The 24,536-nt window shown below is 37.1% G+C and overlaps 1 protein-coding gene across 5 annotated transcripts; it reads right to left on the minus strand.

Moving 5' to 3' along the window:
• Positions 1-351: 351 nt before the first annotated feature.
• On the minus strand, positions 352-24,195 carry LOC6047951 (sushi, von Willebrand factor type A, EGF and pentraxin domain-containing protein 1). Of its 5 annotated transcripts, none has more exons than XM_038265279.1 (11): positions 24,062-24,188; positions 23,151-23,206; positions 16,266-16,329; positions 15,657-15,783; positions 15,488-15,596; positions 15,346-15,427; positions 1,468-1,559; positions 1,233-1,407; positions 824-1,170; positions 675-765; positions 352-610 (listed from the first exon to the last, which is right to left on the minus strand). In XM_038265279.1, the coding sequence occupies exons 3-11, from the start codon at positions 16,321-16,323 to the stop codon at positions 492-494; spliced, it is 1,200 nt and encodes a 399-aa protein (XP_038121207.1). In that variant the 5' UTR covers positions 16,324-16,329; positions 23,151-23,206; positions 24,062-24,188; the 3' UTR covers positions 352-491. The 5 variants fall into 5 exon arrangements, with proteins under 5 accessions (XP_038121207.1, XP_038121205.1, XP_038121206.1 ...); XM_038265277.1 differs by having other exon boundaries at positions 16,146-16,329; XM_038265278.1 differs by lacking the exon at positions 23,151-23,206 and having other exon boundaries at positions 24,062-24,195.
• Between the last annotated feature and the right edge of the window lie 341 nt (positions 24,196-24,536).

Here is a 24,536-nt window from a genome sequence, read left to right on the forward strand (position 1 = left end):
CCCAGCAAAATGAAGTCGATAAAGTAGTCGGTTTCGATGAGAAAAAGTGTAAAACGTGGTCTAAAAATAGCGACGCCATCCCCCTATGTTTACACGCGGGCAAAAATGAGCCCCGGTCTAACCTAGAGGTTAGGTCGTTAACTCAGTCCAGGTGCGTAGGAGTCGTCTCCTTTGGACTCACAATCCAAAGGTCGTCAGTTCGAATCCAGGGGTGGATGGAAGCTTAGGTGTAAAAAGAGGTATGCAATTGCCTCAACAATCAAGCCTTCGGATACCTAGTTTCGAGTAGGAATCTCGCAATCGAGGACGCCAAGGCAATGCTATAGAGCGAATAATTTGATTTGATTTTGATTTGAGAAAGACAGCAAAGGACCAAAAAATGTTATATTTCATGCGACAAATATGCGTAGATCGGCTGTGAAAAAAATATCGGTAGGTACTACTAATTTTGTTTGTTTTATATGTATTATTGGATCATTACGGTAGACTCTCTAATGATAGCGCGCTACCGGATAGGTTTGCGTAGCTCGACAGGAAACCAATGCGTCTCCTTGCGTTCCAGCCGGACATGTACAAACTGCCAAGTGCCTTTTTGCTTGGCATTGGGCACCTGCAAAGGTGAATAACAATGGTTAATTTTGGGTTAGATCATCGTTCAGCAATTAATATATTACCAGTTCCACACTGTCCGCTGCAGGGATCAACGCACTGATAATTAATGCAAGCTTTATGATCTGCACACTCGTTATCGCTTTGGCACTCTCCCTAAAATGATAAATTAAACAAGTTGCAACGCAAAATTTTTTAAGCATTTTGTCATTACCCTGACACAGTTGGAAAGCGCGTTTCCCGTGTACCCCGCAGGGCATGTGCAAACGGGTCTCTCACGATTGGTTCTGTCGTAGCCGGGTGTGCACACAGCGTTCGTTCCGCACGGGTTTGGATTGCAGAGATCTTCCTTGGTGAATGGTCGGCAGCTTACGAACGGATCCCCCGTCATGTCACGTGGGCAGCTGCAAACCGGAGTTAGTCCGCGCAAGTTGCAGTCCGCATTAACGCCACAAGAACCGTCGCACGGATTTTTGCACACGCCATAAATACACGCCGGCCTTGCCGGGGAACAATCACGATCTCCGTAGCATTCGGCACGGCACTCGGTATACGGACTTCCTGTCAAGAGTAGATACAAAAAAATGCTAAGATTATCGGCAAAGGAAAAGTGTATCTCTTACCAATGTACCCTTTTGGACACTCGCACACTGCACGATGATTGGTAACACGTGCACACGAGGCTCCTTTACCACACTGAGAGCAAGCATTTGTGCATTTAAACTGGGAACAAAACTCTTGGTTTCCACATTCGACATCGCTCTCACATTCATGGCGACATCCGGATAGTGGGGATCCCTAGGGATTACAATCAGGAAATATTTTTTTTTAAAATTCTAAAATAATAGAGAATCATACAATGTAACCAGGAAGGCAGGAGCACGTTGGAACATTGTTCAGAACTTCGCATTTTGTGTTGGAACCACACGGACTAGGTCGACAAAGCTGCTCTAAAAATACAGATAAAAAAAACGTTAATTCACCCGATGTAGGTGGATGAGGTTTACTAAGCTTCTATGGTCTATCTCATAAGATGATGATCCTCTAACTTCATAACTCGTCAGTAACAGAAAACCTGCCAGGTCTTTAAACATGGAAAGGTCAAAATAATTATTCCTAGACACATTGTAAAAACTAAAATAGAATAAATGAAATAATAATAAATATTTATTTATTCGTTTTCGTTTTACGGAGCAAGGTGAGGGACGCGGCCTCAAGTCAGTCCAAGTCCGGTTTCTTGTGGAAAAAAGGCTAGTGGCCGAACTAGTATTGCATACCAAATGAACACCACCGGAAGATATAGGGGATCGGGAGGGGGAAGGTGAAAGAAAATTAGTGTAGGTGTGAGTAGTAAGAACTTGAATGACTTGAGCAGTTACGGTAATCTAAGTTTAACACTGAATAAAGAAAATCTGAAATTTTGATTCAAAGTATAGGGGAAATAAACCCATTTTAAGCCTAATAAGCGGTCTTGTTTGAATGATGCTGGATAATCTGGAGTGTTCCTTGAAATTCAGTAAAACCAAGTACACCAACGTGTAGAGCAACTTTTTGTGAACATTTCTGTTTATTTTCACTTTTATTAAAAGTTATGCTATTCCTTTTACAAGCCTTTTAAAAAAAAATATTTCAAAAACGCATTCTAATCAGTCGTGTACATTGGGCCACGCCCATTTTTCTATTTTCAGCTTAGTTCTTTTTTTTTCTTCCAACGCTCGTTTGGGTCTGCTTTGTGCTGCCAAAATTGATGAAATTTTGAGCGAACACTCACGAAAAGTAGCATTTATAGAGAAAGTTTCCTGGCAACACCACAAGCGCTGCTTGTGGTGTTGGTGGCCACCCTTTGTTCTTTATTTGCCTTCGACTCGCTCGGTTTTCTTCAGCCTTCGATTGGAATGGATGGTCAAAATTGAAACGTCAAAAGACTTAGCGCGTTTGTTTTTGTTATGGCGCTTGCTAATCATTTACATGTTTCGGGATTATTTTTCAAGTGAGTGACTAATGGTACGTTCGTTTGAGGGCTAGTTCCGCACTGAGTGCCGCACTCAGAGCTGTCAAAGTGTTTGTTTGAAGAAACTAGCGCTGGTGCCGCACGAGTTTTGCCTCCATCTTGGAACTGAAAGTGCGAGTGCCGCACTCGATTTTTGCCTTCCTCACCTCACTGAGGCAATGCTATAAAATCACTCGGAAAATGAACTTCTTAAATACGACTCCTAGATATACCTTCACGTATACCTATCGACACAGATACAAATTCTGAACAAATGTCTGTGGGGATGTGTGTAGATATGATTTTTTTTCCACACGATTATCTCAGAACTGGCTGAACCGATTTTGGCCGGATCCGCCTTATTCTGTTCGTTTTGGAGTCCCCTAAGACCCTATTAAATTGTATTCTGTTTAGTGAAATACTTTTAAAGTTATGCCAAGAAAAAGTTTTTTTGTAGCTACAAAAAAGGGTGATTGTTGCATAACCTCAAAGGCCAGATCTTTTTGCCTACGCGCGAGAGCCGCGCCTTCATCAAATGTCTGCTCCAGGTGGAGCAAAGGCGCGCATCTGCAGAGTCCTCATCCTCATCAGCTAGGTCGACGAAGCCGCGGAAGAGAACTTTGCGCATGCCTTCATCAACAACGCGCGGATAGGCGACTACGTACCAAGCGGATCGCGCGGGCTGCTGGAGCACACTCTCACCATAGATCACTGCATCGGAGACAAGTGATACATGTTTAGGTGAGTCCCATTTTTTTACTTCGCTGGTAGGATTTTTGAAGTTTCTTTCGGAATTCCAGATTCTTCGAAAAAAAAACGCAAACGTCTGCTCGAGGCCAAGGACCAGATGGCCGAAAAGAAGGCTGCCGCCCGTGACGGGTTTGACGGGTTTGATTTGTACCTGGGTATGAATGATCACGATATCCTCCGCAACTTGCAGCGCAAGCTCAAATCGGTTATTCAACCGTCGCAAGCAGTACCCTTTGAAACTGGTGCTGTCCCCGATTCGTGAGTTGGACAAGCAAATCTTTAAATAGTCAAAGAAACGTCTTGTATGCGCGAAAAGGTGGACCTGTACAACATTCGCTTCCTCGTGCTGGAAGGGGCCGACCGTAGCTGGACTTGGGATTCGAGGGCCTCCAGAAGAGTTGAATCGAGTGCTAATAATAAAATTGTGAAATAATTTGCTTTAAAATATATTCTTCTGCGTAAAATGACTTGTTTTAATATATTCTTAACATAAATTAAATTTCACTGTTGAACAACATTTTCATTGTTAAATTTACAGGAAAAAGTCGTTGTGAAAGCACTGAGGAACCAACCCGCTGCGATTGCCATGCGGCGCGCTACGTTCCAGATCAATTGATAATCACGGACATTCGCGGCGATTCCAACGAATCAGTGAATCAATAAGATTAGAAAAACTGTTCGTGTATTTTCTGAACTATATGGTGTAATGTTAGAGATCATTTTAAAAAAAATAAGAAAATAAACAAATCGACTGGATACTTCAAATATTTTGCGATACGAAAGTCGACTTTCCCGCCGTGGACATAGTCCAGCCAAACGTGGTCCCGGGACAATGCAGTAGGATAAACGGAATGAACTTGTCTTAACTCAATTGAGTTAAGTGTTCCGTCCATTACGTTTTCCATAGTACCTGAATAAATCTACAATTTTGAAATTGAGGCAAAAATGCCAAGCATTCTAGGAACTACAATATATTTAAAAAAATTAAGGAAATCCAAATAAATGCAAATTCCAAACAACGCAGAAAAAAAAACCAAATTTACTCAATAACAAGATCCAAAATCCTATACTTCCTAAAACATTTAAAATAAAAAAATGATAACTGAACAAACTCTGAAATTTCGTATTGTTCTAAAATTCCTAATATTTATAAAATTTATGAAATTTCTAAAACCATTAACATTTCTGAAATTCTAAAGATATCAAGAATTTTTTCAAAATAATTAAACTATAAAAAAAAATTTAAATAATATATTATAAAAATTTTATAATTCAAACAAAAATTAAGAAATTGTTAAAAAAAACAATTCAACATAAATTTCAAAAAAAAAAAATTTCTTTACATTTCTAAAATTCCATAATTTCCAAGAATTATAAAAAATCCTAAAATAATTTCCTTTCTTCAAATTCCTACAGTATCCAAAATTCTTTAAACTCTTAAAATTCCTTGAATTAAAAACAAAACCTAAAGTTTCTTGAATAATTCCAAAAACAAAAAGAAATTTCTGAAATTCTAAAATAACATAAATTATTAAAATTCTCAAGCCAATTAAAATTCCTGTAAATATTAGGAAATGATTGATTTTTTAAAATTCCTAAAATGTCTAGATTTCTTAAAATTCCTAGGCTTCCAAAAAAATCAAGAAATTTCTAAAATTCTCAAACTCTACAAATTTCCTTAAATTTTATAGGTTCTTAATATTCCCAAAAATTCCAAGCATTCAACATGATCTAAAAAATCCTGAAATTCTATTAACTCTTATAATTCGTAATGTTCCAGAAATAATCAAAATTTTAAAATTTCAGATATTGTAAAAAATCTATGAATTCATACATACCTAAAAAAATAGAAAAATATTTAAAATTCTTAAAAAAACATTAATTTCAAATAAAAAAATCTTTACATTTCTAAAATTCCATAATTTCCAAGAATTTTAAAAAATCCTAAAATTATTTAGGTTCTTAAAATTCCTACAATATCCAAAATTCTTTAAACTCTTAAAATTCCTTGAATTAAAAACAAAAACTAAAGTTTCTTGAATAATTCCAAAAATAACATAAATTATTAAAATTCTCAAGCCAATTAAAATTCCTGTAAATATTAGGAAATAAATGATTTTTTTAAATTCCTAAAATGTCTAGATTTCCTAAAATCCCTAGGCTTCCAAAAAATTCAAGAAATTTCTAAAATGCTAAGATTCCAGAAATTCCTAAAATTCTCAAACTCTACAAATTTCCTTAAATTTTATAGGTTCTTAATATTCCCAAAAATTCCAAGCATTCAACATGATCTAAAAAATCCTGAAATTCTATTAACTCTTATAATTCGTAATGTTCCAGAAATAATCAAAATTTTAAAATTTCAGATATTGTAAAAAATCTATGAATTCAGACATACCTAAAATAATAGAAAAATATTTGAAATTCTTAAAAAAACAATCATCAATTTGTAAAATTACAGAAATACCTGAAATAACATTAACTCTTAGATCTCTTGAAATTTTTTTATAAAAAAATCGTAAATTTATAGATTTATGTTTATTTATTTAAAAATAAAAAAATCCATCGAAAGGTTTGGAATTATAAGCAGTATTTTTTTTTTTTGGGATAATAGAATTCAAGAGATTTCTGGAATCAAAGAACTTCAGAATATTAAAGTTTTTTTCTAATGGAGTTTTATATTCCATGACATATAAAATATTTAAAAAAAATTAGAAATTATGAATTAAAAAATCTGGAATTTAAGTTTTTTTTTTAATTTCTGGAATTTTAGGAGTTTTAAGAATTTTTAGATATTTTTGGGAATTCAGAAATTTTAGGTTATTTAGGAATTTAAGAAATGTCTGTAAGTTTAGAATTTCAGGAATTTCTTTACTCAATTATTTTGTAGGATTGTTTTGAGGTATAGTTTTTGGAATTTTAGAGTTTTATGAATGATTAGAATTTAAAAATCTTCAATAATTTATACCTTTTGGAAATTTCCAAAGTTTTTGGATTTTTAAAATAAAAAAAAATGTGATTTTAAAGAATCTGGAATTAAGATATGTTAGCGTTTTCGAATATTCTTCAATTATTGGAAATTATATTTTCTTTGATAAATTTTAAATGCTTATGGATTTTTTTTCTGGATTTATAAATTTTGAGAATTTCTGTAATCTTTAAATTCCAAAAATTCTCAATCTAACTTTAATCAAAAATATGAATTTCCTGTGTTGGAGCGGCCGTGGCTGACTGGTTACGGTGTTCGCTTTGTAAGCGAATGGTTCTGGGTTCGATTCCCATCTGCTCCCAACGAGAAAGTTAAGAACGCATAAATTTGAAATGATGAATATGAACGAAAAATCAAAGTCGCTCGAGGCGGGGTTCGATCCTCCGTCCTTTGGATTGGTAAGCAAAAATGCTAACCACTAGGCCATGACGACTTGGTAAGAGTGGACTGGAATTAGGAATACTGTTACAGAGAGCGAGTTGTGGCGCTATAACCACGGCAAATAGTGTCCAGCAGGGTAGGTAAACCATCACCATCGCACTATCATTGATGCATATTTCGGTGCGTTCCTCGTCTCTTAAAATTTCTCTTCTCTTTCGCAGCCGAGTGATGGTCGGCTTGCTATCGCGAATATCGAAAGCCCAACGAACCGACGAGAAATACCGTATCGCTGGCTCCGATGGAACTATCGTTCCAACCGGAGAGCCACGCACACGAAATTGCTGTATACATACACTGGAGCTCACGCACACAAATGAACTCATTTCTACAGCGCTTACGGGCGAGAGAATTTCACGATTGCTCTTTCTCTTGCTTTTTGAGCGAGGGGACTGGCCGTGTGAGAGATTTTTTTCCGTCGTACGCATCGGTTTGTTCGTGGCTCGCTATTTTATCGGCGTCGTTTTCGCTTCGCTCTCTTGATGCAGTTTTGGGAGAACGCCGAAAATTTGATGATTTGAGCGAGGGACGATATTTTAAAGAAAATACCATCCCTGTCCAGGGCATTCGTGGAAATACAATGTCCCATCCCAGAGGGTCTCGGAGTACCAAACCTTCTTAGCATGGTGCTCCCAACGAATACAACCAAATCTCGGAGCGTATGGTGGTGTGTCCCCACGCTTCTTCCTTCCCTGTCGATTCAGAATTGTGTTGTTGTTCGAACACTCAGTGCTCAAACTCAACCCAATTACGAGTCATCTCTGCGATACGGCTTTACGCAGTAGGCCTGGCCGGTTTAACGCTTGTGGTGTTTCAATGCATTCTAATGCAATGGCGCACTACAAATGTTAATAAATGACAAGAAGAGTGCTAGGCGTCATCTAACCTAAGGCACTCTCCAGGATCCCTTCGAAAGATTGGCGGCGCTAGGGTCTGATTAGATTAGATTAGATTAGAAATATGAATTTCCTGTGTTAAAATTTAATAAAATTCTAAAATTACAGAAATTCTTAAAATTCTAAAATATATTAATGACCTATATTTCATTCAATTGATATAATCATTAAAAAAATATATTTTTTTTAAATTCTAAAATTCTTTTTTTCAATTTTATTATTTTAAGAATATTTGAAGAACTTCAGGTTTATGGAATTTCGTTGGTAACTGTCACTCTTGCTAGTAAACCTGAAGCTCATTAGAGAACGGCCATCTCAAACCAAAAGTAAGCTCCAGGTTCTTACGAACCGCTTTCCGGGTTCCAATGATCGTTCCTGAGACAGGATACGAGACATACACCATTAATACCAGCGCGAAGGTACGTTCAATTCGCAACAATCTCATTTTGACTGACGTTTTTTGAACCAAAACAAAACACCACGCACGCAAACAAGCATAAAAACTGAGAGTAAAACTGGACCGTTCGTTTGAACCAAAACTGGCACTCGACGAGTGCGGCACTCAGTGCCGCACCGGCTCTTCAAACGAACGTACCATAACTAATGTGCAAAAGAACATGTTGCCGGTAGTTGGAAGCAATTTGATATCTTAAGCGCTTTGAAATCGTTAGCGCAAGTGAAAAGATATTGATGGCGACTTTCGTTAAGCAGTTAACCTCTCATCTTGCGTGTGGATGTGTGTGGCACCAAAAAGATGAGAAATGGTCTCGCAAAATAGAAATTATGATCAAAAGTGCATTAAATTTGATCTTTTTGGCCAGTAAGTGGCATACATTTTCGTGCTTATTCGAGGCGGTGCTGTTGCTGGTAAGTTTACAACCTAAATAGTATTTTGGAGCTTTAATCGAGCATCAAACTCTCCATATGACGAAGATAGGTGTTTGATTAGAAAGAGTATTGTTACGACGTGCCCCGCGGAGTTGATCGTGGCCACCTGCCACGAATAAAACACACGACGTAAACGATTAAAACTATTTATTTACACAGGTCGGGAGAAGACATTCTCCACGACCACACAGAACAAGATCTAGACGAACAAGAACGAATCACAATATGAATGACGATAACAACATATTGAAAACAGTTGAGACTGTTGTTGACATCTCCGGATGACAACTGAGTTGTCACCGGAGAGCCCAGTGTAAATACTCTGGCTGGCATGGCAGTGTTGCCAGAGTACTGTTCCAGTTATCCCAACATCTCCCCCTTTTATTGTTGTGGGTTGAGTCACTGGAGCGGTCTTCGGGAACAGGAAGATCGTCAGTGCTGCTGCACCTCAAGGATGCCGGAAGATGTGGTTGAAGATGACGACGATCAGATCCGGATCATGGACCGGACCGGCAGGACCCACAGCGACGAACCTTGGTGGATGTCACTTGGCTGCGCTGAACGCGACGTCATCGATTTGTTGGTAGTACGGCCGCAACACGACAACGTTCCGGCTGATGAACGATGAGTCGACACCATGTTGAACTGCATCTGGCGGACGACTCGGATGAAGACGTTGTTGCTGCTCGTTCACGCGACCGCACGTTGCTGACCAGCTGAAGGTGATGCTGTGGTTGGTCAGCTTTCAAGATTCCAGTGCGTTCTTTCTCTCCCCCTTCAATTTTTTAACGCTTGAGAAACGACGGGAACTTTTGGTGGCACTGGCCGCAGACGATTGCGTCCGCCGAAGTAGGAACCGGTGCGCCTTGATGTGGACCGGGTTCGTGGTTGTGCTGTGATGCACTGCTGTGACGTCATAGGATGCCGTCCGCTTCATGATGTCAGCACACCCAACCTTATCGTCGACGGCGAGAGCGTTGATGGACGCCATCGGACGAGTTGGATGTTTCGCCGGGATGACGAATTCCGGCTGCGTGTCCTTCACCCTTCGTTCCGTGCAGCCTCCGCGGGTTGAACTGCAAGCGGAACGGTCGACCGCGTCGGCGAGGCCATCGGAGGAGGACGGTGCTCGTGCCACTTGGTGCGCTCCACACGGCTGCTGACGACATCGCTGCGAACTCACCGGTTGCTGCTGGAACCGCTGCTGTGGGTCGCACCTGTGCGAATGTTGTTCTTGGAGCCCCTGCTGGTCACGAGTTGCTGCTGGGGAAGTTGCTGGTGGATTGGCAGGATGAAGTTCGTCGGCAGCTTCTGCTGCTGCGCCGTTTTGACAGGCGGATCCTTGGCGGCATCCACGACGAACGCGATGGCTGCCTCCTCCATCGCACTTTTCTTCCCCCGCGTGGGAAGCAAGTTTGTCCGGTGATCGAACCGGGTCAAACTCGCGAAAAACACCTCGTCGCCACTGTTACGACGTGCCCCGCGGAGTTGATCGTGGCCACCGGCCACGAATAAAACACACGACGTAAACGATTAAAACTATTTATTTACACAGGTCGGGAGAAGACATTCTCCACGACCACACAGAACAAGATCTAGACGATCAAGAACGAATCACAATATGAATGACGATAACAACAGATTAAACACAGTTGAGACTGTTGTTGACATCTCCGGATGACAACTGAGTTGTCACCGGAGAGCCCAGTGTAAATACTCTGGCTGGCATGGCAGTGTTGCCAGAGTACTGTTCCAGTTATCCCAACAAGTATATTTCCCCTAAAAAGGCCCGGAGGAAATTAAATTATTAGTTAATTAATAAGAAAATGTAACTAATCGGAGATTTATACAAAGGAAACCTAACATGTATTTCAAATTTAAAGGAAATTAAAAAAATATATATTAAGGCGAAAGATGAAAACTAACTTGTCTGGGGAATAAAAATCTGGAGGCCTTTTTCTGGGCCACGTCCTGTCGCGTCCGTCAGTAGTCTTGTCCTACATTACAACTAGAAGTAGATCTGCCAATTAAATAGAACACTTCGACTAATTCAACTAATCATTTATTCATTTATGGAAAACTAACTAACTTGAATCAACAACCTTAACTAAACTGCGTAAAAGTAACTTGAATCTCAAATCCCAAAAATTTTTACTACAAAGCCAAATATTCCTATACCTAGTTTTTAAACCTGTCTTGTCGCCTCAAAACCAATAACCATAAATTAACTGTTCATATTTTACAAGTTGAACACTCGTCGTTAACACCTGAACTCCCATGCTCGAGAAAAAGGGGGAATTTGTATGGAAATTCCCCCTTTTCTCGAGCTTGGGAGTTTAAGTGTTAAGACGACTATTTCGTGCCTTCCAATCAACGAATTTTGTCCGATATCATTACATTATTGATTGATCGAGACTCTATGGAAATTTCGACATATAATATGTCTAGTAGTCTACATCAATCAAAGTTTGTTGACAGCATTACTCTAGCTTAACAATTGCAACTAACTTTAACTTCAAATAGATTTGGAAAGGATACAGATTTATTTTAAATGCTAATGCTAAGCAACAACACAATTGTACTATCCTGAAGTCCCAACCTAAAACCCACATTGTGATAGTGAAAAAGTCACAGAAGCAGGGGTGTCTTGTGCAATTGTGATATTTTCACTATCGGAGAACTACCTAGTTCACGAGGACAGCTAACCGGTCAACGCTTAAGCCCTGGGGCTGCGACAAAGCGAGTTCTCGTAGCATGAAGTGGTGTCCATAGTGCTAATAAAAAATAATGTATACCCAAATTTTAACAAATGTACTAGGATCAAATCATGCCCCTTGACTTTACAAGGCCCAGAATAATAAATATTTATTTATAATATAAAACTGGCTCCAAAACGATTTATAATCTTTGACAGGTTTTCTTACAAAAAACACCCTTTTTACAATCTTCCGGACTTAAGTCAAAATCGTTTTTTCAGCATAACTTTTGAAGTACATAGCTAAACTGTATATAATTTTCTTTAGCGACTTATGGGAACCCAAGACGGATCGAAAACGGACAAAAGCGGTTCAGCCAGTGCCGAGTAACAATTTTTTGATCAACATCCCATCACACTCAGACATTTGCTCAGAAAATGATTCTGAGTTGATATGTACATATAAATTAAGTTAGTTCTACGAGGTCACATTACGAAGTTCAATTTTCGAGTGATTTTATAGCCTTTCCTCAACGAGGTGAGGAAGGCATAAATTATAGGTCATAATTTTCGTCTGCTTTTTAAAAACGAAAAATTAGTTGCTTCTCTTCGGCAAATGTTAATATTGGAGCCCGTCTTGCGGCGGGGCTGGATTGTAGAGGGTTAGGTAACCTGCAATTTCGATGAATTGTTTCTCAATGGGCTTTTTGACTCGAGCCAAATTTCTCACTGGATCAGGCAGGATTGTAAAAATCTGACATTGTTCATTACACAACTCGACATTTATGGTACGTTCGTTTGTTGGCTAGTTCCACACTGAGTGCCGCACTCAGAGCTGTCAAAGTGTTTCTTTGAAGGCACTCAGTGCCGCACTGGCTGTTCAAACGAACGTACCATTAGGAACTTGATGTCAGTAAATGCTTCAGTTTCACCACCGCAAAAAAGGAGTGGGCAATATCCAAATCACGGGAACCACTTCTTCTAAGCCTTTGCAGTTTGTTTGGGAGAAATCGCCAAAATGTATGGAGAAAAGCAGCTGTTTCAGTTTTTTACCTGTGGAAAGCACAATAACACCTAAACTCCCAAGCTCGAGAAAAAGGGGGAATTTGTATGGAAATTCCCCCTTTTTCTCGAGCTTGGGCGTTTAGGTGATAACTATCCTATTCTAACCTACGCTTGTTCACGATTTTGGTAACTCTTTTTTCTCCGTGCAATGATGTAATAAATATATAAATAGACAAAGTGTTGTTTCCAAACCAGAAACTGAAGTTTTCATTGAAAAACTTGAGTTTTTTTTAAAGCGTGTTTTTGTGTGTTTTGCTAACCGATGCTAAACATAAAACTAAGATCACTTGAAAGATTAGATTATAATCTAATATTACTGAAATTTTCAGCCTGCGATTTTGTGCGTTTGAGGAGAAATATTTACGTTTTATCAAAATTTGTTGCAATCTTCATATGCGTCCGTTTATTCTACTTGCTTTGCCCTACATCGCGGGCTTCGTCGCTTCAAAATTCGGTACCTGTTTACAAGAAGTCCGGTAATGTCTTTATTATCTGTGGCGTTCATTTAAAATTAAGTACAGTCATCCCACATATTCGGAACGGTTTACAGAACGGCCAATGTTCCAAAAATCATAGAAAATCGGTAATTGAACTTAATGATTCGCTTTTACCTTCATTTGAAAGCTTTTCATGCGATCTTTCGAATACTGTATCGAACAACTGTGTTAAGTGTTAAGTGTGGCTAGTAAAAAATCGTAGAGAGCCAGATTTTCAACATTTCAAAGTAAAAAAATGTTAGAAAATGTTTTAAGATTCCGTATAGTTAAACTGCAATCATTATTAAAAAAGATTCGACAAAAAAATCATTTTAGCGAAAAACATTTATTTATTTCATCGAAAATTCAAAAAATCTAAATTATTTTTAACAAACCCAAACATGCTCAAAGGATTCTGAATGCAAAAGAATGCATATTGAATTAATCTCAGCTGATTGTATTTAAATTTATTTTTTTAAAGTTTTTTGAAAATATAGTTTTGCTCCTGGTTTTCGAGACAATTTTTTTTACTAATGGGAGAGCGGTGGGTTGACCGACGAAGCTTTGTAAAACATTTGCAACAAACTTGATCCTCCGATTTCCACATTTTGTCTGCCTAATTCAGTTGGTAGTCAATCAGATTCGTTATCTAACTGTAATGAGTTCGAATCCCAAAGAAAGTGCAATGTAAATTTGAGGATCAATTCATAAAAGGGTCATTATGACTTGCACATTGATAAAGAAAATTTATATTTTTGCAACTATTGAAAACTTGAACGTTTTTTAAATATTTCTAAAAATATGTTATGAAAGTTTTGACAAATTATTAGTATCCATAAAGTGAAAAATCATAAATTTTTTCATCAACAAAAAATTAAAAAGCCTAATATATAAAAGTTTAAAATTAACCTCGATTTTGAAAAAGTATTAAATCACTTTACAAGTGGTCAACGGGCCATTTTACATGATCATTCAAAATGGGTCCGCGGGCCACAAAATATCACCTCGCGGGCCACGTTTGGCCCGCGGGCCATACTTTGGGCACCCCTGGAATAAAGTATTCAGCAAAATAATGACTTAGCATGATGAATTTCTGCGGTCAATGCTCAATGCTGGTTAGTAAAAGACGTAATAACAAAGTATCTTCAACATTAACATTTTGCCGCGTATATTGATGTATAAAACTGGGTATTTTAGTCGAATTTTATGTACTTTTACATCAAAAAAAGTTTCCGTAGGGGGGGGGGGGGGGTACGGACAAATATTTGACTCACTGTATCCTGAAGCCGTCAGAAACTCTATGTTGAAAACGTAGATGTCAGATGTAATAGAATGTGTTTAATATTTTATTGCTTACTTCAATATAACGAATAAAATTATTTTTTCTGTAATTTTGATTTAACAACTATAATTTTCGTGAATTAGCTCCGTAAGGAAAGGGGGGGGGGGAGAGATGAATGGGAAGGGTTCTCAATTTAGCATGGACTCACAAAAAGAAACACATAGCAGAAAATAACTAATATGTGACATAAAATGAATAAATAACATTTGACAAAATTTTGTTGAGAGGTTGTGGCACTAAACGAGAGAGGGGAGGGTGGTGTCCTTCAAGTGGGAATGTATTAGCAGATACATAACATAACGATATTAACTTGTAATACAATGTATACGCAATTCTGTTGTACTTGCAAATGTTGAAAACACTATTTATTATAAACAATCAACAAATACCATTTCTCAAATTTGTATGAAAAAACGTTTTAATAGCAAACAAATAATTTGCCGCCTGTTTGTATGGGGACGGCCCAAAGTGTTCTCGGAACTAAGATCTTCATTATATTTGGAAAAACTTTCCCGAAGACACCATATTTTTAGGACTTTTTGCAAAAAAGTTATTTGCCTCCAAGAATGACCATTTCCACGCGAACAGCTAGAAACAATTATTTGTAAAGTGGCGTTCGCGTCAGCTTGTCTGGTCAATTTCGGAAGCTAACGACTTTTTAGATAAAAAAAATCTAAAAATATGGTGCCTCCGAGAAAGTTTTTTATTTTTGTAATTTAATGAAGATCTTAATTCCGAGAATTGGTAAGAATTTGATAGTTAATGCGCCTTCCACAGTTTCTTTTCTCCATACATTTTGACGATTTTTCCCATACAAACTTCATGGGCTTAGAGGGAGGGGTTCCCGTGGTTAGAATGAGCTCAAATTTGGAATTTAGCCAAGTGATGGGTCAGTCTTTGATTTCAGGGAGTAGCCCCGAGTTAAACCAGATTTGGACCACCCTAGTGGACATGGTTGCTTCCCAGTCAAATCAATCCATTCCGTTTAAAACGCAAACACCCGGTTCGAACTCGGAACCGGTTGTTGCGTTTGAAACGGAATTTGTATACGATTCTAATTAGATTCCGTTTCAGAATTCGGATTGAGTTAACTGGGTTAGCATGATCCCATATTGGCAGGAATTTAACAGAAGCGTCTACTGACATAAACTTTTAAAATGTCGAGTTGTGTTATTTATCACGATTCCATGATAACCTATTAATTTACCTGGATCATTAACACGACAACTCACGAAAGGATCTCCGGACATCCCCCGAGGACAGCTGCATACTGGGACATGATTTCGCACCTATAATGTATTTTAATTTTACCCATTTTTTTTCTATTTGTAAAACAATTTGAGACTTGCCTCACAGTTTGCGTTGATTCCGCATACTCCATTGCATGGATTTATGCACTTTCCATCGCGACATGCTTGATCACTGCGAATGCATTCACTGTGATCCAAACACTCGGCCCTGGGATAATTAGTAACAACATGTTTATTGTAATTCGCGCTGAACTATAGCAGCCACTACCTTATACACTGAGTCAACGGGTTTCCACTATAGCCGGCCGGACAGGAGCAAACGGGTCGACCCCCGGAGGTTTCTTGGCACATTGCTCCAACGCCACATGGACCCCTGGCGCATCCTTGGGCTGAAACTAAAAGGGTGGAGAAATAGTTTTTAATATGTTGCTGCCAAGTTTCCGTTCTTAATTTAGTTTTAGTATCAGTGCGATTCCAGTAATCTGAAATTAAACCGTATTTTTCTTGTAGTTTTATTTTGCTTCTACAAGCTTGAATGTTATAAGTTCATTAGGGCAAACAGAGTTCTGCAATAAACAACGTGGGACACTATTAATCTACGGTGCTGGCTAAGCAGTTGTAGGTGGTGTACACGGAAGTATTTATAATGTATATTAAATGCCTTCGGGTGTTTCTGCCGATAATACGCGTCGATTCGCGCTTTGCTTGTTGGTAGTCACTCTATTTGGATATCCGTAGTAAACCACATCCACGTTACCATACTGGGGAGCGCTATTGTATGCGTAATATGAATAATATGGAGAGTATTGGTTCGAAATTTTCGTTCGAGTTATTTCCACTAGCTCGTCGCCTGCCCTGTAAACGGTTCTTTGCGTACCTATGCTGCCAGCTACGTTCAAAAGCAGCAGTGTCGTGAAAAGTTTCGTTTGATACATTTTGTTCTGAAAATAGGAGAAAGGGAGAAGTTTGTAACAATCTGGCTAATTTCTATTTTTTTGTTATCCAGGTTTTTAAGCGAAGATGGCGTTCGAATGGTGAACGCCCGAATTGTCAAAATCGCGCAGTAGCACCAACATCACACAAAAATATGGCTGTCATGCCATGGCACACTTTTTTCGTAATGTTGGTACTACTGCGTGATTTTGACATTTCGGGCGTACACCATTCGAACGCCATCTTCGCTTAAAAATCTGGATAGTTTTGTCTGGTACAAATATTTTGAAAAGTTTTATTCAAGCCAAAGCCGAAGGACAAAAACTTTGGAAAAATATTTGCATCGGCCTTATCCAGTGACAGTTTTAGGCGATATTGCCTTTGGTTATCAAATAGTCCGTCTTAGTGTACAATTTCAGCAGGGCTGCGGAGTCGGGTCATATTTCAAGCGACTCCGACTCCGACTCCGGCTTTCTGAGTTTAGCCGACTCCGGCTTTCAGCTCCAACCGACTCCGACTCCAACTCCGGCCTACCAACTCTAGCCGACTCCGACTCCAGCTTTCAACAAATTGTTGACTTTGACTACGATTTTTAAATATTTCAAAAGTTAGTTAACTATTATTTTGAAAAAAAAAATATAAATAGGATTATTTAAACACTCTATAAGTGTCAAGTTTTTCTCAAGACAAATAATTTCGAATCACAAAACGGAAAAAAATTCTAGGTTACAATTTGTATATTAAAACAGTAATAAATAAATATTTCCAGTTTCGAAGGCAATTTTAAAAGAACAATTTTGTAAGTAAATTTGGATTTATTTACATAACCTCAAATTTACACTTAATTTATTTAAAGCAAATAAATTTCAATATTTAATTGTTATTTTATTTTAAATGATTTTTTTTGCCGAGCTTCCGTGGCCGTGAGGTTACGGGTTTCGCCTTGTAAGCGGAAGGTGATGGGTTCGATTCCTGTCTGGCTCGGCAAAGTCAGATCCCTTAAAAGAGTAAATATGCTCACTGGGAATACTGACCGGTAGGGAATGGGTTTCGACTAACAGCGTGCTTAGTTTCCAATCCAGAGGTCGTGAGTTCGATTCTCGTACCGGGATGATGAAGTTAAAAAAAAAAAACATACAAATTTAATTTGCTCACTTTTAGGCTGACATTTCTCGAAATTTGTTTTATTAGGTCCTATAAACATATGAAAGACAATAGCTTATAGGACCTTTTCAAAAAAAAACTCTGGATTTATAAGAAGCACAGTGACAATCAAAGTCACCTTAATTTTTATTTAATACAAGCTCTTCCCGGCTAACTTCGTCCTGCCCTTTTTTGGTTTCCTGACGTTTCTTGCTTGTTTGCTAATTCAGCCTCCTGTGATCAAAATTTGATTTTACGTAACTTTTTCCATACAATTTGCCGATGCTTCGGAATCGGTTCCAGAGTGGCCAAAGTTGTAATTTTTTGGCGTAAGAAGAGTACCAAACCTTCTTAGCATGGTGCTCCCAACGAATACAACCAAATCTCGGAGCGTATGGTGGTGTGTCCCCACGCTTCTTCCTCCCCTGTCGATTTAGAATTGTGTTGTTGTTCGAACACTCAGTGCTCAAACTCAACCCAATTACGAGTCATCTCTGCGATACGGCTTTACGCAGTAGGCTTGGCCGCTTTAACGCTTGTGATGTTTCAATGCATTCTAATGCAATGACGCACTACAAATGTTAATAAATGACAAGAAGAGTGCTAGGCGTCATCTAACCAAATGCACTCTCCAGGATCCCTTCGAAAGATTGGCTGCGCTAGGGTCTGATTAGATTAGATTAGTTTAAGAACCTTCCTTGGGCTTATACGAACCCAACGCAACAAAGAGTACCTCGATCCGACGCTCCGTATTGAACTGATTCGCGTTCGAACAAAACCGTCGAAATTTTTTTATATGTAAAAAATGTCGACGGTTTTGTTCGAACGCGCATCAGTTGATAACGGAAAGTTGGATCGGAGCGCTCTTTGCTGCGTTGGGTTCATATAAGCCCAAGGAAGGTTTTTACGCTAAAGAGTGACAACTTTGGCCACTCCGGAACCGATTCCGGAAGATCTGCAGATTATATGGGATATGTTGCGTAAAATCAAATTTTGATCAAAGGAGGCTAAAAACGTCAAGAAGTGAAAAAATGACAAGACGAAGTTTGTCGGGGTTAGCTTGTTTTATATATATATATAAAAAGTTCTCCGATCGGGCTCAAAATTTTTCTGGGGGTTCCTTGGCCAAAATAATTAGACCCGTATTTTTTTGTTTGGCCATTAGGGTGACCTACATCGTGCTAGGGTGATTCGAAAAATGGCAATTATCGTCATTTTTCGCAAAAACCACTTTTTTCGAAAAATCATATCTCCGCGCCATTTCATCCGATTTTAGCTGTCCTAGACGCAAAAGAAAGGTGATGAGTTTGGCTATTTAGGAAAAATAGTAAGAAGTTCCAAAATCTAGCTTAACTATTGAAAAAGTCGTATGAAAACTTAAAATGGCGTTTTGCCCGTGTCTGGACCAAAGAGCCTATGTCTGAAAATATTTTTATCGGATTCCTCGGAAAATTTCACATAAAATATCAAAAAATTGGCGATGTCGAACCGTACGTTTCAGAGATATGATTTTTTGAAAATAAAAACTGAGTTTTTCGACGCGCCACTCGCAAAAACAGGAAAATGACGAAATCGGCAAAAAATCAACTTTTTTTACTAAAACTGCGATAACTTTAAAATTTCAGCGATGACCTATAGATGTTATGGTACCAAAAGTTGCGTCTTTCAATTACAAAAATTTTGATACCCAAACATCTATAGGTCATCGCTGAAATTTTAAAGTTATCGCAGTTTTAGTGAAAAAAGTTGATTTTTTTGCCGATTTTCCTGTTTTTGCGCGTGGCGCGTCGAAAAACTCAGTTTTTATTTTCAAAAAATCATATCTCTGAAACGTACGGTTCGACATCGCCAATTTTTTGATATTTTATGTGAAATTTTCCGAGGAATCCGATAAAAATATTTTCAGACATAGGCTCTTTGGTCCAGACACGGGCAAAACGCCATTTTAAGTTTTCATACGACTTTTTCAATAGTTAAGCTAGATTTTTGGAACTTCTTGCTATTTTTCCTAAATAGCCAAACTCATCACCTTTCTTTTGCGTCTAGGACAGCTAAAATCGGATGAAATGGCGCGGAGATATGATTTTTCGAAAAAAGTGGTTTTTGCGAAAAATGACGATAATTGCCATTTTTCGAACCACCCTAGCACGATGTAGGTCACCCTAATGGCCAAACAAAAAAATACGGGTCTAATTATTTTGGCCAAGGAACCCCCAGAAAAATTTTGAGCCCGATCGGAGAACTTTTTTTTTCGATTTGGGCTCTTTTCAAATGGAATTGCTGTACGTACATGGACAACACGCCATAGCTGAAGGAGATTATTATTGCAAATCAATTTATTTTAAAAATTCTTCGTGGAAAGGACGCTTTGAAAGGGGTTCTTTTCAAATATCGGTGACCTAGAAAATATTTTACATGTGGATTTTTGTTTAATTTTAAATTTAAAATTTTCTATGTATTTTAAAATAGAAGCGACGCGCGATTCTTGAATCTTCACTTAAAACTAAGCTTTATGAATGGTCGTGCGCCTCCTTCAAAATATACGAAAAAAAAAAAATGAAAATAAAAACAAAAATCACCAGGTATAATATTTTTTTATAAAAGCTGCCTTTCCAAGAAGTTTTTTTAGGTTCATTGATTTGCAATGATAATCACCTTCCGAGGCTTGGGACGTATACATTATGAGAAAATTTTTACCGGTTGAATAATATTTAAAAAAATAGTTTCAAATCCTATCATTTTAATTATATATTTTTTATTATGTCCTTTTTGGTACTAAAATCTTGAGATTTGTTCAACGATAATTTGCTACGATATCAAAAAAGCCTGCCGAAACTTTCATATTTTAGTAGACAAATAGTAAACAAGATGATCGATATATTTAACATACTCAATGATTATTTCAAATTAGTTGCAACATTTTTTAAAAATTGACAGTTTCAAATATTTTAAACGCGACACTTTGATTTTTATTATACTTAATTACAAACAAAATTTGAATTTTGAATTCCAAGTAATAGATTGTTATAATCGTAGATTTTTTTATGGAAGAATTATACTGTCAGTGATTTTTTTTCCGATTTCCAAACAGTGATTATTATTTTAATTCTTTTAATGCTATTTTTTCGCTATTTTCGGAGTAAAAATGACTGGATGTGTATTTTTTCACAAAGAACAAAGGTTGAGTTTGGTCAAATTTGAATTGAAAAGGTACATCTACATAAATATACGCAAAAGGATGCAGTCAAGAAACAATTAAATATTTCTGAGTACTAAACCAATATTGTTCATTATTTTTCAGGTTATGATACTACCTACTTGTGTTAGAGAGTATAAATAGGTTATCATTTAGTGAGCATAGTGCAATGACACAATTAGAGCATTCCAATCACTATAAAAATGCTCCAAAACAAAATGACATCTAATAAATATCTTGGAAAAAAGGAAAAAATGACAACGCATGCGACTTAAAAAAACATATAAATATAAGAAGTTTTGTGGAATAACCAGCATTATAACAAATACTGAACAAATAAAAAAAAATATTTGTTGTTGGATTTAAGATAACTCCAACTCCAGCTCATTAAAATTTAGCCGACTCCGACTCCGACCTCAACTCTAGCTGTTCGAGTTTTGACGACTCCGACTCCAGGTCCCCAAAAAGACCCGGCTCCACCGACTCCGACTCCACAGCCCTGATTTTCAGAAAACTGTCTGTAAAAGTGTACTTTGTTTGGACATACTGTACAAACAGCACCAAGTCTGTTTGACAAATTGTTACACTGCTACGCATAACTGTCCTACCAAGTTAAATTTTCAAGAACTAGGTACTTTTGTAAGAAACAGTTTATTTTGTTTTATCTTAAAATAAAATAATTAGCTGCCAACCCGGATACCTCCCCCCTTAATAAAATCGGTGTGCCTAACAACTAATTTCCCATGTAGTGAATTCTATTTGTGGTACCGTAAACTAGGGTGACTTTGATAGCCCGTGGTGACATTGATAGAAATTTGATTTGGCCACTAATTTTGATAGGGTATTTTAACCATTAGTGGACCCCCTTGTAGAGCCGAAGCACATTTTTCACAAATTTTCAATATTTTAAGCACTTTTTCATAACCCTTTGTACAAAACAATGAAATCTGAAGTCTTTTGAACAATTTTGACTATTTGTTTCATCAGTTATTTGTTTTTGAGCAGAAAAATAGTCATTTGAAAAAAAGTTTTTTTTTGCCTGTTATGGACCCCTTTTTCCTATAGTGGACCCAGGTCCATAATCCGATTGTGGTCCCGGGTCCGCTATAGGCAAACTGTTATTTTTATACCAAATTTAACCGATATTTGGTGTTTTGATGCATTGTGTAGGTCTAATGATAGATATAATGAATAAAAGATGGATTTTGCTCACTTTTCATTATAAACAAATATGTTTTGTTAACAAATTTGGCTTTAAACAATAAAAAACCTAACAGACATTTAAACACATTTATTTCCGAAAAAGATCAGAGAAAACGTTTCAAAAACCACTATAAACATAAAAATAATAATAAAAGTAATCTTGATGCAAATTTTTCCATATTAATTACATAAATGGTTGACCGACACTAAATAATAGATTTGTTTACAGTTGCTGATAAAACCGCGCATGTTTATTTAAAAAAAATGTTTTCTTATTGATTTATTATTATAAAATATCATTTCAAACTGCAATTATGATGCTTCAGTTAAGTACAATGAACTATAGTTTTGATTAATTATAAATTCTTACTGCTTCAGCATTTTTGGTACTTTTAACATGAAAACCGCTATATTCATACTCATAATTAAAAAAATATGCGTTTAGGTTGATAACAACATGCATTTATTGTATGTTTTAGAGAAACTTTTGCTTGAATACACAGTTTTCTTAACTTTTGAAGGTTAAATTAACATGGGTCCACTTTTGGAAAAGTTTGGATTTCGTTGTCCTATATTGGACCCCCCTAATTTTTGCTCGAAAATGGTAGCTCTTCGCTTTATTTTAGTAAAGATCCTTAAACTTACATTATTTCGACTTGCTGAAGTTAAATAATCAGTCAAAAAATGATTGGATGGTTAATTCAATCATAAAATATAAATGCAGTTTTGTTGTGAAAATGCTAGTGGCCATGGCTGATTTCAGATATCGAACTCAAAACACTTATTTTGGTGAAAAGGACAATTCAATGTCAGTCAACATTGTTTTAAATGATGCTGAACATGCAAAATAAAAGATTTGTAGACAACAACACGCTTGAAATTGTGATTTTATTGAATTTTTCATCAAAAACCCTTCAGAGGGTCCACTATAGGAAAGGGGTCCACTAATGGATAACGTACCCTACATCCGATGTAACAGTCTCATTTTTGCATATATGTTCGATAATAAGCTATCCCTTAATGCTTACATACTCAAAATTCTCAAAAATGTTTCGATATTAATTTGACGGGCTATCAAAGTCACCCCAGTTTACGGTATAGTTCACTATAACACAAATAACTTGTCACTATATGGGGAATTCGTTGTTAGGCACACCGATTTATTAGGGCCCTTATTATTGGCTTGTAATTGTCTATCACTGAGCGTTAATCTTACCATAGTCGGCTGCTCAAAATTCAACACATAAATAAACAAATTTATTTTAACTGTTAGTTCTGACCTCATACCTCCTAAAAACTCGAGTAGTATTTTGTAGAACTGCAGAGGACTGCACGTTTACTATCTAAGGAAGAAAAAATCAGAACAACAAGCATTTGTAGAGTTTTTTTTATTAGGTGCTATACCTTTAAAAAAATCTATATTTGCAATTTGGCTAATCGTGTGTGAGGCATAATACGCAATGGTTTATGAAGATGAATAGAAGCGGTCCAAACGACTTATTTGGCTTTTGTGTACATACGATACCTAATCAAAAAAAATGCATTCTGCACAAGTGATGAACCGTCCTGACCCAACATGAGCCGTTTTGTAAATAAATAACATAATCTAATTGTAAAATTGTTGAAAGGTCAAATCGAGAAATTAAAAGTGAGAGTGTGTGCGTGCAACATGGAGTTAAACTTTTCAAAGTGCCATGGTAATTATTACAGCAACTTCACAGAAAGTTTAACTCCATGTTGCACACACTTTCACTTTTAATTTCTTGATAAAATTTATAGCCGTTATACAAAAAAATGTCCCATGCCAACTCTTGATTTCTTCCCAGCGTGCGGACATTTTTTCTGAATCGGATATAACTTTCTCGGTATTCACTATGAATATCTTTTTAAGTCATTGTCTGAAGCTCATGGCTTCGTCATTCACGCCAAAGTCAGTCCGATGTTTATGATTGCGCGACCGCTTTTTTGTGCAGAGTCACATTTTCACAAAATAACAAACATATTGCGGCTTGTATATTTTAAGTAAGGTTTTGTCCATTTTCATTAACGACATTGTCGTGGAAATTTAAAAGACGCTTTATTTGACTGAAACACTTCATGTTCATGATTTTTTTTTAATTTAGATGCACTTTGAACATTTTGTTATTTGTGTAACATATTAGGATTACACCCACTAAGACTGCGGGAACCTTACGTACATAATTTTAAACTGGCGCTACCACATGGCTTTTATGAACTGCGTCATTAAACGATTCGCATCGATCACTTAACGGTCGCGGAATATCGAGATATTGTTACAGTCACGTCTCAAAAATAACTAAACTGAAGACAGAGACTTTGTTTTTATTTATAGCAAGACAACGTCCAGTGAATTTGATTCGTTTTCAGATTCCATTGCCTCTGAATACTTCTCTGAAGTTGCCAATTTTGAACGAATAAATATTTAAAGAAGCAGAATATATTCCAGCCACATGGTGTCAAGCGAACCGCTAACCTCTAAGCAAAACGCCCGCGCATTCAGCGCTTAAAAGTGTACCGTCAACCGAAGTTAATTGAGAAAAAAAATTAGATAAAGTTAAACACGTTTATAAGTATCATCTTAATCACTAGCTTCAAGAACAAATAATATCACAGTGATTCTAATCCTCGTTAGCATGAATCAACGGTAGTTCT

The sequence above is a fragment of the Culex quinquefasciatus genome, chromosome 3 (assembly GCF_015732765.1).
Source record: "Culex quinquefasciatus strain JHB chromosome 3, VPISU_Cqui_1.0_pri_paternal, whole genome shotgun sequence".
In the NCBI taxonomy this organism is placed as follows: domain Eukaryota; kingdom Metazoa; phylum Arthropoda; class Insecta; order Diptera; family Culicidae; genus Culex; species Culex quinquefasciatus.